This window comes from Lithobates pipiens, unplaced genomic scaffold, assembly GCF_037356315.1.
Source record: "Lithobates pipiens isolate NorthernLeopardFrog02 unplaced genomic scaffold, aLitPip1_a1.2 Scaffold_13, whole genome shotgun sequence".
Lineage (NCBI taxonomy): Eukaryota > Metazoa > Chordata > Amphibia > Anura > Ranidae > Lithobates > Lithobates pipiens.
Window position 1 is genome coordinate 533,326,580 of NW_027507718.1, and position 15,252 is coordinate 533,341,831.

General features: G+C 39.9%; 1 protein-coding gene across 2 annotated transcripts in view; it reads right to left on the bottom strand.

The window, feature by feature from the left end:
- Positions 1-15,252, bottom strand: part of LOC143975704 (uncharacterized) — a 60,260-nt gene that overhangs the window by 30,645 nt on the left and 14,363 nt on the right. For both annotated transcript variants that reach the window (XM_077478201.1, XM_077478199.1), the window contains exon 5: positions 14,327-14,366. In XM_077478201.1, coding sequence (XP_077334327.1) covers positions 14,327-14,366 — 40 coding nt within the window. The remainder of the gene's footprint in view (positions 1-14,326; positions 14,367-15,252) is intronic.

Consider the following 15,252-nt stretch of genomic DNA (forward strand, 5'->3'; position numbering starts at 1 on the left):
ACTGACAATGACTTCAGATGTGAGGAGGGAAGGAGATCTGTTACATTGTATTTACTGACAATGACTTCAGATGTGAGGAAGGAAGGAGATCTGTTACATTGTATTTACTGACAATGACTTCATATGTGAGGAGGGAAGGAGATCTGTTACATTGTATTTACTGACAATGACTTCAGATGTGAGGAGGGAAGGAGATTTGTTACATTGTATTTACTGACAATGACTTCAGATGTGAGGAGGGAAGGAGATTTGTTACATTGTATTTACTGACAATGACTTCAGATGTGAGGAGGGAAGGAGATTTGTTACATTGTATTTACTGACAATGACTTCAGATGTGAGGAGGGAAGGAGATCTGTTACATTGTATTTACTGACAATAACTTCAGATGTGGGGAGGGAAGGGGATCTGTTACATTGTATTTACTGACAATAACTTCAGATGTGGGGAGGGAAGGAGATCTGTTACATTGTATTTACTGACAATAACTTCAGATGTGAGGAGGGAAGGAGATCTGTTACATTGTATTTACTGGCAATGACTTCAGATGTGAGGAAGGAAGGAGATCTGTTACATTGTATTTACTGACAATGACTTCAGATGTGAGGAGGGAAGGAGATCTGTTACATTGTATTTACTGACAATGACTTCATATGTGAGGAGGGAAGGAGATCTGTTACATTGTATTTACTGGCAATGACTTCAGATGTGAGGAAGGAAGGAGATCTGTTACATTGTATTTACTGACAATGAGCTCATATGTGAGGAGGGAAGGAGATCTGTTACATTGTATTTACTGACAATGACTTCATATGTGAGGAGGGAAGGAGATCTGTTACATTGTATTTACTGACAATGAGCTCATATGTGAGGAGGAAAGGAGATCTGTTAAATTGTATTTACTGACAATGAGCTCATATGTGAGGAGGGAAGGAGATCTGTTACATTGTATTTACTGGCAATGACTTCAGATGTGAGGAAGGAAGGAGATCTGTTACATTGTATTTACTGACAATGACTTCAGATGTGAGGAGGGAAGGAGATCTGTTACATTGTATTTACTGACAATGAGCTCATATGTGAGGAGGAAAGGAGATCTGTTAAATTGTATTTACTGACAATGAGCTCATATGTGAGGAGGGAAGGAGATCTGTTACATTGTATTTACTGGCAATGACTTCAGATGTGAGGAAGGAAGTAGATCTGTTACATTGTATTTACTGACAATGACTTCATATGTGAGGAGGGAAGGAGATCTGTTACATTGTATTTACTGGCAATGACTTCAGATGTGAGGAGGGAAGGAGATCTGTTACATTGTATTTACTGACAATGACTTCAGATGTGGGGAGGGAAGGAGATCTGTTACATTGTATTTACTGACAATGACTTCAGATGTGAGGAGGGAAGGAGATCTGTTACATTGTATTTACTGACAATGACTTCAGATGTGGGGAGGGAAGGAGATCTGTTACATTGTATTTACTGACAATGACTTCAGATGCGAGGAAGGAAGGAGATCTGTTACATTGTATTTACTGACAATGACTTCAGATGTGAGGAGGGAAGGAGATCTGTTACATTGTATTTACTGACAATGACTTCAGATGTGAGGAGGGAAGGAGATCTGTTACATTGTATTTACTGACAATGACTTCATATGTGAGGAGGGAAGGAGATCTGTTACATTGTATTTACTGACAATGACTTCAGATGTGAGGAGGGAAGGAGATCTGTTACATTGTATTTACTGACAATGACTTCATATGTGAGGAGAGAAGGAGATCTGTATTTACTGACAATGACTTCAGATGTGAGGAAGGAAGGAGATCTGTTACATTGTATTTACTGACAATGACTTCATATGTGAGGAGGGAAGGAGATCTGTATTTACTGACAATGACTTCAGATGTGAGGAAGGAAGGAGATCTGTTACATTGTATTTACTGACAATGACTTCAGATGTGAGGAGGGAAGGAGATCTGTTACATTGTATTTACTGACAATGACTTCATATGTGAGGAGGGAAGGAGATCTGTTACATTGTATTTACTGACAATGACTTCAGATGTGAGGAGGGAAGGAGATCTGTTACATTGTATTTACTGACAATGACTTCAGATGTGGGGAGGGAAGGAGATCTGTTACATTGTATTTACTGACAATGACTTCATATGTGAGGAGGGAAGGAGATCTGTTACATTGCATTTACTGACAATGACTTCAGATGTGGGGAGGGAAGGAGATCTGTTACATTGTATTTACTGACAATGACTTCAGATGTGGGGAGGGAAGGAGATCTGTTACATTGTATTTACTGACAATGACTTCAGATGTGAGGAGGGAAGGAGATCTGTTACATTGTATTTACTGACAATGACTTCATATGTGAGGAGGGAAGGAGATCTGTTACATTGTATTTACTGACAATGACTTCATATGTGAGGAGGGAAGGAGATCTGTTACATTGTATTTACTGACAATGACTTCATATGTGAGGAGGGAAGGAGATCTGTTACATTGTATTTACTGACAATGACTTCATATGTGAGGAGGGAAGGAGATCTGTTACATTGTATTTACTGACAATGACTTCATATGTGAGGAGGGAAGGAGATCTGTTACATTGTATTTACTGACAATGACTTCAGATGTGAGGAAGGAAGGAGATCTGTTACATTGTATTTACTGACAATGACTTCAGATGTGAGGAGGGAAGGAGATCTGTTACATTGTATTTACTGACAATGACTTCATATGTGAGGAGGGAAGGAGATCTGTTACATTGTATTTACTGGCAATGACTTCAGATGTGAGGAGGGAAGGAGATTTGTTACATTGTATTTACTGACAATGACTTCAGATGTGAGGAGGGATGGAGATCTGTTACATTGTATTTACTGGCAATGACTTCAGATGTGAGGAGGGAAGGAGATCTGTTACATTGTATTTACTGACAATAACTTCAGATGTGGGGAGGGAAGGGGATCTGTTACATTGTATTTACTGACAATAACTTCAGATGTGGGGAGGGAAGGAGATCTGTTACATTGTATTTACTGACAATAACTTCAGATGTGAGGAGGGAAGGAGATCTGTTACATTGTATTTACTGACAATGACTTCAGATGTGAGGAAGGAAGGAGATCTGTTACATTGTATTTACTGACAATGACTTCAGATGTGAGGAGGGAAGGAGATCTGTTACATTGTATTTACTGACAATGACTTCATATGTGAGGAGGGAAGGAGATCTGTTAAATTGTATTTACTGACAATGAGCTCATATGTGAGGAGGGAAGGAGATCTGTTACATTGTATTTACTGACAATAACTTCAGATGTGAGGAAGGAAGGAGATCTGTTACATTGTATTTACTGGCAATGACTTCAGATGTGAGGAAGGAAGGAGATCTGTTACATTGTATTTACTGGCAATGACTTCATATGTGAGGAGGGAAGGAGATCTGTTACATTGTATTTACTGGCAATGACTTCAGATGTGAGGAAGGAAGGAGATCTGTTACATTGTATTTACTGACAATGAGCTCATATGTGAGGAGGGAAGGAGATCTGTTACATTGTATTTACTGGCAATGACTTCAGATGTGGGGAGGGAAGGAGATCTGTTACATTGTATTTACTGACAATGACTTCAGATGTGAGGAGGGAAGGAGATCTGTTACATTGTATTTACTGACAATGACTTCAGATGTGAGGAGGGAAGGAGATCTGTTACATTGTATTTACTGACAATGACTTCAGATGCGAGGAAGGAAGGAGATCTGTTACATTGTATTTACTGACAATGACTTCAGATGTGAGGAGGGAAGGAGATCTGTTACATTGTATTTACTGACAATGACTTCATATGTGAGGAGGGAAGGAGATCTGTTACATTGTATTTACTGACAATGACTTCAGATGTGAGGAGGGAAGGAGATCTGTTACATTGTATTTACTGACAATGACTTCATATGTGAGGAGAGAAGGAGATCTGTATTTACTGACAATGACTTCAGATGTGAGGAAGGAAGGAGATCTGTTACATTGTATTTACTGACAATGACTTCAGATGTGAGGAGGGAAGGAGATCTGTTACATTGTATTTACTGACAATGACTTCAGATGTGAGGAGGGAAGGAGATCTGTTACATTGTATTTACTGACAATGACTTCAGATGTGAGGAGGGAAGGAGATCTGTATTTACTGACAATGACTTCAGATGTGAGGAAGGAAGGAGATCTGTTACATTGTATTTACTGACAATGACTTCAGATGTGAGGAAGGAAGGAGATCTGTTACATTGTATTTACTGACAATGACTTCAGATGTGGGGAGGGAAGGAGATTTGTTACATTGTATTTACTGACAATGACTTCAGATGTGAGGAGGGAAGGAGATCTGTTACATTGTATTTACTGACAATGACTTCATATGTGAGGAGGGAAGGAGATCTGTTACATTGTATTTACTGACAATAACTTCAGATGTGAGGAAGGAAGGAGATCTGTTACATTGTATTTACTGACAATGAGCTCATATGTGAGGAGGGAAGGAGATCTGTTACATTGTATTTACTGACAATAACTTCAGATGTGGGGAGGGAAGGGGATCTGTTACATTGTATTTACTGACAATAACTTCAGATGTGGGGAGGGAAGGAGATCTGTTACATTGTATTTACTGACAATAACTTCAGATGTGAGGAGGGAAGGAGATCTGTTACATTGTATTTACTGACAATAACTTCAGATGTGAGGAGGGAAGGAGATCTGTTACATTGTATTTACTGGCAATGACTTCAGATGTGAGGAAGGAAGGAGATCTGTTACATTGTATTTACTGACAATGACTTCAGATGTGAGGAGGGAAAGAGATCTGTTACATTGTATTTACTGACAATGACTTCATATGTGAGGAGGGAAGGAGATCTGTTACATTGTATTTACTGACAATGACTTCATATGTGAGGAGGGAAGGAGATCTGTTACATTGTATTTACTGGCAATGACTTCAGATGTGAGGAAGGAAGGAGATCTGTTACATTGTATTTACTGACAATGACTTCAGATGTGAGGAGGGAAGGAGATCTGTTACATTGTATTTACTGACAATGACTTCATATGTGAGGAGGGAAGGAGATCTGTTACATTGTATTTACTGACAATGAGCTCATATGTGAGGAGGGAAGGAGATCTGTTACATTGTATTTACTGACAATGACTTCAGATGTGAGGAAGGAAGGAGATCTGTTACATTGTATTTACTGGCAATGACTTCAGATGTGAGGAAGGAAGGAGATCTGTTACATTGTATTTACTGACAATGACTTCAGATGTGAGGAGGGAAGGAGATCTGTTACATTGTATTTACTGACAATGACTTCATATGTGAGGAGGGAAGGAGATCTGTTACATTGTATTTACTGACAATAACTTCAGATGTGGGGAGGGAAGGGGATCTGTTACATTGTATTTACTGACAATAACTTCAGATGTGGGGAGGGAAGGAGATCTGTTACATTGTATTTACTGACAATAACTTCAGATGTGAGGAGGGAAGGAGATCTGTTACATTGTATTTACTGGCAATGACTTCAGATGTGAGGAAGGAAGGAGATCTGTTACATTGTATTTACTGACAATGACTTCAGATGTGAGGAGGGAAGGAGATCTGTTACATTGTATTTACTGACAATGACTTCATATGTGAGGAGGGAAGGAGATCTGTTACATTGTATTTACTGACAATGAGCTCATATGTGAGGAGGGAAGGAGATCTGTTACATTGTATTTACTGGCAATGAGCTCATATGTGAGGAGGGAAGGAGATCTGTTACATTGTATTTACTGGCAATGACTTCAGATGTGGGGAGGGAAGGAGATCTGTTACATTGTATTTACTGACAATGACTTCAGATGTGAGGAAGGAAGGAGATCTGTTACATTGTATTTACTGACAATGACTTCAGATGTGAGGAGGGAAGGAGATCTGTTACATTGTATTTACTGGCAATGACTTCAGATGTGAGGAGGGAAGGAGATCTGTTACATTGTATTTACTGACAATAACTTCAGATGTGGGGAGGGAAGGAGATCTGTTACATTGTATTTACTGACAATAACTTCAGATGTGGGGAGGGAAGGAGATCTGTTACATTGTATTTACTGACAATAACTTCAGATGTGAGGAGGGAAGGAGATCTGTTACATTGTATTTACTGGCAATGACTTCAGATGTGAGGAAGGAAGGAGATCTGTTACATTGTATTTACTGACAATGACTTCAGATGTGAGGAGGGAAGGAGATCTGTTACATTGTATTTACTGACAATGACTTCATATGTGAGGAGGGAAGGAGATCTGTTACATTGTATTTACTGGCAATGACTTCAGATGTGAGGAAGGAAGGAGATCTGTTACATTGTATTTACTGACAATGAGCTCATATGTGAGGAGGGAAGGAGATCTGTTACATTGTATTTACTGGCAATGACTTCAGATGTGAGGAAGGAAGGAGATCTGTTACATTGTATTTACTGACAATGACTTCAGATGTGAGGAGGGAAGGAGATCTGTTACATTGTATTTACTGACAATGACTTCATATGTGAGGAGGGAAGGAGATCTGTTAAATTGTATTTACTGACAATGAGCTCATATGTGAGGAGGGAAGGAGATCTGATACATTGTATTTACTGACAATAACTTCAGATGTGAGGAAGGAAGGAGATCTGTTACATTGTATTTACTGGCAATGACTTCAGATGTGAGGAAGGAAGGAGATCTGTTACATTGTATTTACTGACAATGAGCTCATATGTGAGGAGGGAAGGAGATCTGTTACATTGTATTTACTGGCAATGACTTCAGATGTGGGGAGGGAAGGAGATCTGTTACATTGTATTTACTGACAATGACTTCAGATGTGAGGAGGGAAGGAGATCTGTTACATTGTATTTACTGACAATGACTTCAGATGTGAGGAGGGAAGGAGATCTGTTACATTGTATTTACTGACAATGACTTCAGATGCGAGGAAGGAAGGAGATCTGTTACATTGTATTTACTGACAATGACTTCAGATGTGAGGAGGGAAGGAGATCTGTTACATTGTATTTACTGACAATGACTTCATATGTGAGGAGGGAAGGAGATCTGTTACATTGTATTTACTGACAATGACTTCAGATGTGAGGAGGGAAGGAGATCTGTTACATTGTATTTACTGACAATGACTTCATATGTGAGGAGAGAAGGAGATCTGTATTTACTGACAATGACTTCAGATGTGAGGAAGGAAGGAGATCTGTTACATTGTATTTACTGACAATGACTTCAGATGTGAGGAGGGAAGGAGATCTGTTACATTGTATTTACTGACAATGACTTCATATGTGAGGAGGGAAGGAGATCTGTTACATTGTATTTACTGACAATGACTTCAGATGTGAGGAGGGAAGGAGATCTGTTACATTGTATTTACTGACAATGACTTCAGATGTGAGGAGGGAAGGAGATCTGTATTTACTGACAATGACTTCAGATGTGAGGAAGGAAGGAGATCTGTTACATTGTATTTACTGACAATGACTTCAGATGTGAGGAAGGAAGGAGATCTGTTACATTGTATTTACTGACAATGACTTCAGATGTGGGGAGGGAAGGAGATTTGTTACATTGTATTTACTGACAATGACTTCAGATGTGAGGAGGGAAGGAGATCTGTTACATTGTATTTACTGACAATGACTTCATATGTGAGGAGGGAAGGAGATCTGTTACATTGTATTTACTGACAATAACTTCAGATGTGAGGAAGGAAGGAGATCTGTTACATTGTATTTACTGACAATGAGCTCATATGTGAGGAGGGAAAGAGATCTGTTACATTGTATTTACTGACAATGACTTCATATGTGAGGAGGGAAGGAGATCTGTTACATTGTATTTACTGACAATGACTTCATATGTGAGGAGGGAAGGAGATCTGTTACATTGTATTTACTGACAATAACTTCAGATGTGGGGAGGGAAGGGGATCTGTTACATTGTATTTACTGACAATAACTTCAGATGTGGGGAGGGAAGGAGATCTGTTACATTGTATTTACTGACAATGACTTCATATGTGAGGAGGGAAGGAGATCTGTTACATTGTATTTACTGACAATAACTTCAGATGTGGGGAGGGAAGGGGATCTGTTACATTGTATTTACTGACAATAACTTCAGATGTGAGGAGGGAAGGAGATCTGTTACATTGTATTTACTGACAATAACTTCAGATGTGAGGAGGGAAGGAGATCTGTTACATTGTATTTACTGGCAATGACTTCAGATGTGAGGAAGGAAGGAGATCTGTTACATTGTATTTACTGACAATGACTTCAGATGTGAGGAGGGAAAGAGATCTGTTACATTGTATTTACTGACAATGACTTCATATGTGAGGAGGGAAGGAGATCTGTTACATTGTATTTACTGGCAATGACTTCAGATGTGAGGAAGGAAGGAGATCTGTTACATTGTATTTACTGACAATGAGCTCATATGTGAGGAGGGAAGGAGATCTGTTACATTGTATTTACTGGCAATGACTTCAGATGTGAGGAAGGAAGGAGATCTGTTACATTGTATTTACTGACAATGACTTCAGATGTGAGGAGGGAAGGAGATCTGTTACATTGTATTTACTGACAATGACTTCATATGTGAGGAGGGAAGGAGATCTGTTACATTGTATTTACTGACAATGAGCTCATATGTGAGGAGGGAAGGAGATCTGTTACATTGTATTTACTGACAATGACTTCAGATGTGAGGAAGGAAGGAGATCTGTTACATTGTATTTACTGGCAATGACTTCAGATGTGAGGAAGGAAGGAGATCTGTTACATTGTATTTACTGACAATGACTTCAGATGTGAGGAGGGAAGGAGATCTGTTACATTGTATTTACTGACAATGACTTCATATGTGAGGAGGGAAGGAGATCTGTTACATTGTATTTACTGACAATAACTTCAGATGTGGGGAGGGAAGGGGATCTGTTACATTGTATTTACTGACAATAACTTCAGATGTGGGGAGGGAAGGAGATCTGTTACATTGTATTTACTGACAATAACTTCAGATGTGAGGAGGGAAGGAGATCTGTTACATTGTATTTACTGGCAATGACTTCAGATGTGAGGAAGGAAGGAGATCTGTTACATTGTATTTACTGACAATGACTTCAGATGTGAGGAGGGAAGGAGATCTGTTACATTGTATTTACTGACAATGACTTCATATGTGAGGAGGGAAGGAGATCTGTTACATTGTATTTACTGGCAATGACTTCAGATGTGAGGAAGGAAGGAGATCTGTTACATTGTATTTACTGACAATGAGCTCATATGTGAGGAGGGAAGGAGATCTGTTACATTGTATTTACTGGCAATGACTTCAGATGTGAGGAAGGAAGGAGATCTGTTACATTGTATTTACTGACAATGACTTCAGATGTGAGGAGGGAAGGAGATCTGTTACATTGTATTTACTGACAATGACTTCATATGTGAGGAGGGAAGGAGATCTGTTACATTGTATTTACTGACAATGAGCTCATATGTGAGGAGGAAAGGAGATCTGTTAAATTGTATTTACTGACAATGAGCTCATATGTGAGGAGGGAAGGAGATCTGTTACATTGTATTTACTGGCAATGACTTCAGATGTGAGGAAGGAAGGAGATCTGTTACATTGTATTTACTGACAATGAGCTCATATGTGAGGAGGGAAGGAGATCTGTTACATTGTATTTACTGGCAATGACTTCAGATGTGGGGAGGGAAGGAGATCTGTTACATTGTATTTACTGACAATGACTTCAGATGTGAGGAGGGAAGGAGATCTGTTACATTGTATTTACTGACAATGACTTCAGATGTGAGGAGGGAAGGAGATCTGTTACATTGTATTTACTGACAATGACTTCAGATGCGAGGAAGGAAGGAGATCTGTTACATTGTATTTACTGACAATGACTTCAGATGTGAGGAGGGAAGGAGATCTGTTACATTGTATTTACTGACAATGACTTCATATGTGAGGAGGGAAGGAGATCTGTTACATTGTATTTACTGACAATGACTTCAGATGTGAGGAGGGAAGGAGATCTGTTACATTGTATTTACTGACAATGACTTCATATGTGAGGAGAGAAGGAGATCTGTATTTACTGACAATGACTTCAGATGTGAGGAAGGAAGGAGATCTGTTACATTGTATTTACTGACAATGACTTCAGATGTGAGGAGGGAAGGAGATCTGTTACATTGTATTTACTGACAATGACTTCATATGTGAGGAGGGAAGGAGATCTGTTACATTGTATTTACTGACAATGACTTCAGATGTGAGGAGGGAAGGAGATCTGTTACATTGTATTTACTGACAATGACTTCAGATGTGAGGAGGGAAGGAGATCTGTATTTACTGACAATGACTTCAGATGTGAGGAAGGAAGGAGATCTGTTACATTGTATTTACTGACAATGACTTCAGATGTGAGGAAGGAAGGAGATCTGTTACATTGTATTTACTGACAATGACTTCAGATGTGGGGAGGGAAGGAGATTTGTTACATTGTATTTACTGACAATGACTTCAGATGTGAGGAGGGAAGGAGATCTGTTACATTGTATTTACTGACAATGACTTCATATGTGAGGAGGGAAGGAGATCTGTTACATTGTATTTACTGACAATAACTTCAGATGTGAGGAAGGAAGGAGATCTGTTACATTGTATTTACTGACAATGAGCTCATATGTGAGGAGGGAAAGAGATCTGTTACATTGTATTTACTGACAATGACTTCATATGTGAGGAGGGAAGGAGATCTGTTACATTGTATTTACTGACAATGACTTCATATGTGAGGAGGGAAGGAGATCTGTTACATTGTATTTACTGGCAATGACTTCAGATGTGAGGAAGGAAGGAGATCTGTTACATTGTATTTACTGACAATGAGCTCATATGTGAGGAGGGAAGGAGATCTGTTACATTGTATTTACTGACAATGACTTCACATATGAGGAGGGAAGGAGATCCGTTACATTGTATTTACTGACAATGACTTCATATGTGAGGAGGGAAGGAGATCTGTTACATTGTATTTACTGACAATGAGCTCATATGTGAGGAGGGAAGGAGATCTGTTACATTGTATTTACTGACAATGAGCTCATATGTGAGGAGGGAAGGAGATCTGTTACATTGTATTTACTGGCAATGACTTCAGATGTGAGGAAGGAAGGAGATCTGTTACATTGTATTTACTGACAATGACTTCATATGTGAGGAGGGAAGGAGATCTGTTACATTGTATTTACTGACAATGAGCTCATATGTGAGGAGGGAAGGAGATCTGTTACATTGTATTTACTGACAATGAGCTCATATGTGAGGAGGGAAGGAGATCTGTTACATTGTATTTACTGGCAATGACTTCAGATGTGAGGAAGGAAGGAGATCTGTTACATTGTATTTACTGACAATGACTTCAGATGTGAGGAGGGAAGGAGATCTGTTACATTGTATTTACTGGCAATGACTTCAGATGTGAGGAAGGAAGGAGATCTGTTACATTGTATTTACTGACAATGACTTCATATGTGAGGAGGGAAGGAGATCTGTTACATTGTATTTACTGACAATGAGCTCATATGTGAGGAGGGAAGGAGATCTGTTACATTGTATTTACTGGCAATGACTTCAGATGTGAGGAAGGAAGGAGATCTGTTACATTGTATTTACTGACAATGAGCTCATATGTGAGGAGGGAAGGAGATCTGTTACATTGTATTTACTGGCAATGACTTCAGATGTGAGGAAGGAAGGAGATCTGTTACATTGTATTTACTGACAATGAGCTCATATGTGAGGAGGGAAGGAGATCTGTTACATTGTATTTACTGGCAATGACTTCAGATGTGAGGAAGGAAGGAGATCTGTTACATTGTATTTACTGACAATGACTTCAGATGTGGGGAGGGAAGGAGATCTGTTACATTGTATTTACTGGCAATGACTTCAGATGTGAGGAGGGAAGGAGATCTGTTACATTGTATTTACTGGCAATGACTTCAGATGTGAGGAGGGAAGGAGATCTGTTACATTGTATTTACTGACAATGACTTCAGATGTGAGGAGGGAAGGAGATCTGTTACATTGTATTTACTGACAATGACTTCAGATGTGAGGAGGGAAGGAGATCTGTTACATTGTATTTACTGGCAATGACTTCAGATGTGAGGAGGGAAGGAGATCTGTTACATTGTATTTACTGACAATGACTTCAGATGTGAGGAGGGAAGGAGATCCGTTACATTGTATTTACTGACAATGACTTCATATGTTAGGAGGGAAGGGGATTCGGTGGACAGATTACTGGGAGGGGGTGGGGAAGACCCGGCTGTCTTGGTGCACGTTGGCACCAATGACAAAGTCAGAGGCAGATGGAGTGTCCTAAAGAACGTTTTTAGGGACTTGGGAGCTAAATTGAGGAAAAGGACCTCCAAGGTGGTATTCTCAGGAATATTCTCAGGAATACTGCCGGTACATGGAGCCACACCAGAAAGGCGGAGGGAGATTAGGGAAGTTTACAAGTGGCAGAGGAGCTGGGGTAGTAAGGAGGGGTTTGGTTTTCCTGGAGAAATAAGGTGACTTCTCAGTCGGCTACCAGCTCTACAGAAGGGACGGACTGCCCCTAAATGTGGAGGATCTGGATCTGCTGCGAGTGAAGATGGCTGAAAAGTTAGAGGGGCTTTTAAACTAGGCGATGAGGAGGAAGGGTCCGGAGGTAGCGATAGTCAGCATGGAACATATTCCAGAGGGTAGTACTGGGGACATTAGTGGTAGGTTGACTAAAGCACCTAGACCCGAGGTAAGTACAGTAACAAGTCCTATTTGCAAGCCCAGAGCACCCAATAAGAGGATAGTATGTGACCGGTCTAAATTACGTGGCATGTTCACCAATGCCAGGAGCCTGGCGGACAAGATGGGGGAAATGGAGATACTGTTGTACGAGGAGGATTTAGATTTTTAAGGAATTACAGAGACTTGGTTTGACAGCTCTCATGATTGGCTGGCAAGTGGTAACCATTTAAGGCTATTCCCTATATCAAAGGGATAGAAAGGGTAAAAAAAAGGGGGAGGGGTATGCCTGTATATCAATAATAATGTACAAGTGAATGTGAGAGATGACATCACTAAAGGTGCTAGGGAGGAGGTGGAATCCTTATGGGTAGAGCTCCAAAGGGGTGACGCTAAGGGGAAAATAATACTGGGAGTATACTATAGGACCCCTAACCTGAGGGGGGAGGGGGAGACAGACCTCCTATCACAATTTGGATTAGTAGCAAGGATGGAAAGTGTTATCATAATGGGGGATTTTCATTATCCAGACATAGACTGGGGGGAGGGAACCGTGCATTCATCTAAGGCTCGCCAGTTCCTAAATGTCTTGCAGGACAATTTCATGGGTCAGATGGTAGATGCACCAACTAGAAATAAAGCGTTACTGGATCTACTGATTACCAACAATACAGACCTGATCACGGATGTGGAAATACAGGGCAATTTAGGGAACAGCGATCACAGCTCAATTTAATTCCGTATAAATCATAGAAATAGGAAACATAAGGGGAATACAAAGACACTGAATTTCAAAAGAGCCAACTTCCCTAAACTACAAACCTTACTAGAAGACATAAATTGGGATAAAATCTTAGGAACAAAGAACGCTGCTGCTAACAAAGCAAACAGAATATTGGCATTAAAAAGGGATCAACTCCAGAGATAAAATGATAATTCTCCCCTCTACAAGACTCTGGTCCGGCCGCACCTGGAGTATACTGTCCAGTTCTGGGCACCAGTCCTCAGGAAGGATGTACTGGAAATGGAGCGACTACAAAGAAGGGCAACAAAGCTAATAAAGGGTCTGGAGGATATTAGATATGAGGAAAGGTTGTGAGCTCTGAACTTATTCTCTCTGGAGAAGAGGTGAATCCGAAAGCACCGAGGCCATTTTATTCCCAGAGCAGCCAGGCAGTTGGCATTTCCAAAAGGAGATTAACAATGGCCGACCCCCTCTCTGCACTTTATTGTAATTTCCCAAATATATCCATATCAAATCATCATCTTATTTCAGAGCCCTCTTCTTGTATTGTCAGGGGGGATGCTGTCTGCACACTGTGGAGGACTACAGGAGGGGGCTATAGACAGAAGACACCCAATGGCCGGACTAGATGTCAGATGTAAGTCATACTCACTTCCAGGACATCGAGTGATTGGAGATGATCGGAGTAACGGCTGGAATGACAGAAAACACAGTGAGAGAATCAGATAAGGAATCACCTGCAGCTAAATGTGGAGATAGGATGTACTGCACACACCCCACATACTGCATGGAAGTAAACAAGGCGTGTGCAGTACATCGTATGATTATACCCCAATCTCACTTCCCAGCATCTCCCAACTCTCATCCGTGATACTCGCCATGTAAATAGAGCAGCTGTTAAAATAGACTGGCACAATGTTTATAAACATTGATCAGACAGGAGATAGAGAGATACAAATTAACATTGTTTATAAACATTGATTAAATGGGAGATAGAGAGATACAAAGTAACATTGTTTATAAACATTGATCAGATAGGAGATAGAGAGATACAAAGTAACATTTTTTATAAACATTGATCAGATGGGAGATACAAAGTAACATTGTTTATAAACATTGATCAGACGGGAGATAGAGAGATACAAAGTAACATTGTTTATAAACATTGATCAGACACAGATATGGAGATAAAAAAGTAACATTACTAGAATCAGAATCATAATAAGTGTGATTTTATACAGGACACATTAGAGAACAAAAGTTTTAATTGCTAACTACAGCCACACTTATTTTTTCAACCCCTTCAATACCGGGCACTTCCTGCCCGGCCTGCCTTTCAGCGCTGTCATGGTTTCAATTGCGCGGTCGTGCTACACTGTACCTAAACAGTATAATTTTGTTCCCATAAACAGAGATTACTTTTGGTGGTATTTGATCTCCTCTGGGGAATTTTTAGTTTCTGCTAAACAAATAAAAAAGATACATTTTTGAAAAAAAAAAGTTACTTTTAAGGCAGCACCGATGGGCACTGATAAGGTGGCACTGATGGGCACTGATGACGGAGCGCTGTGATGGACT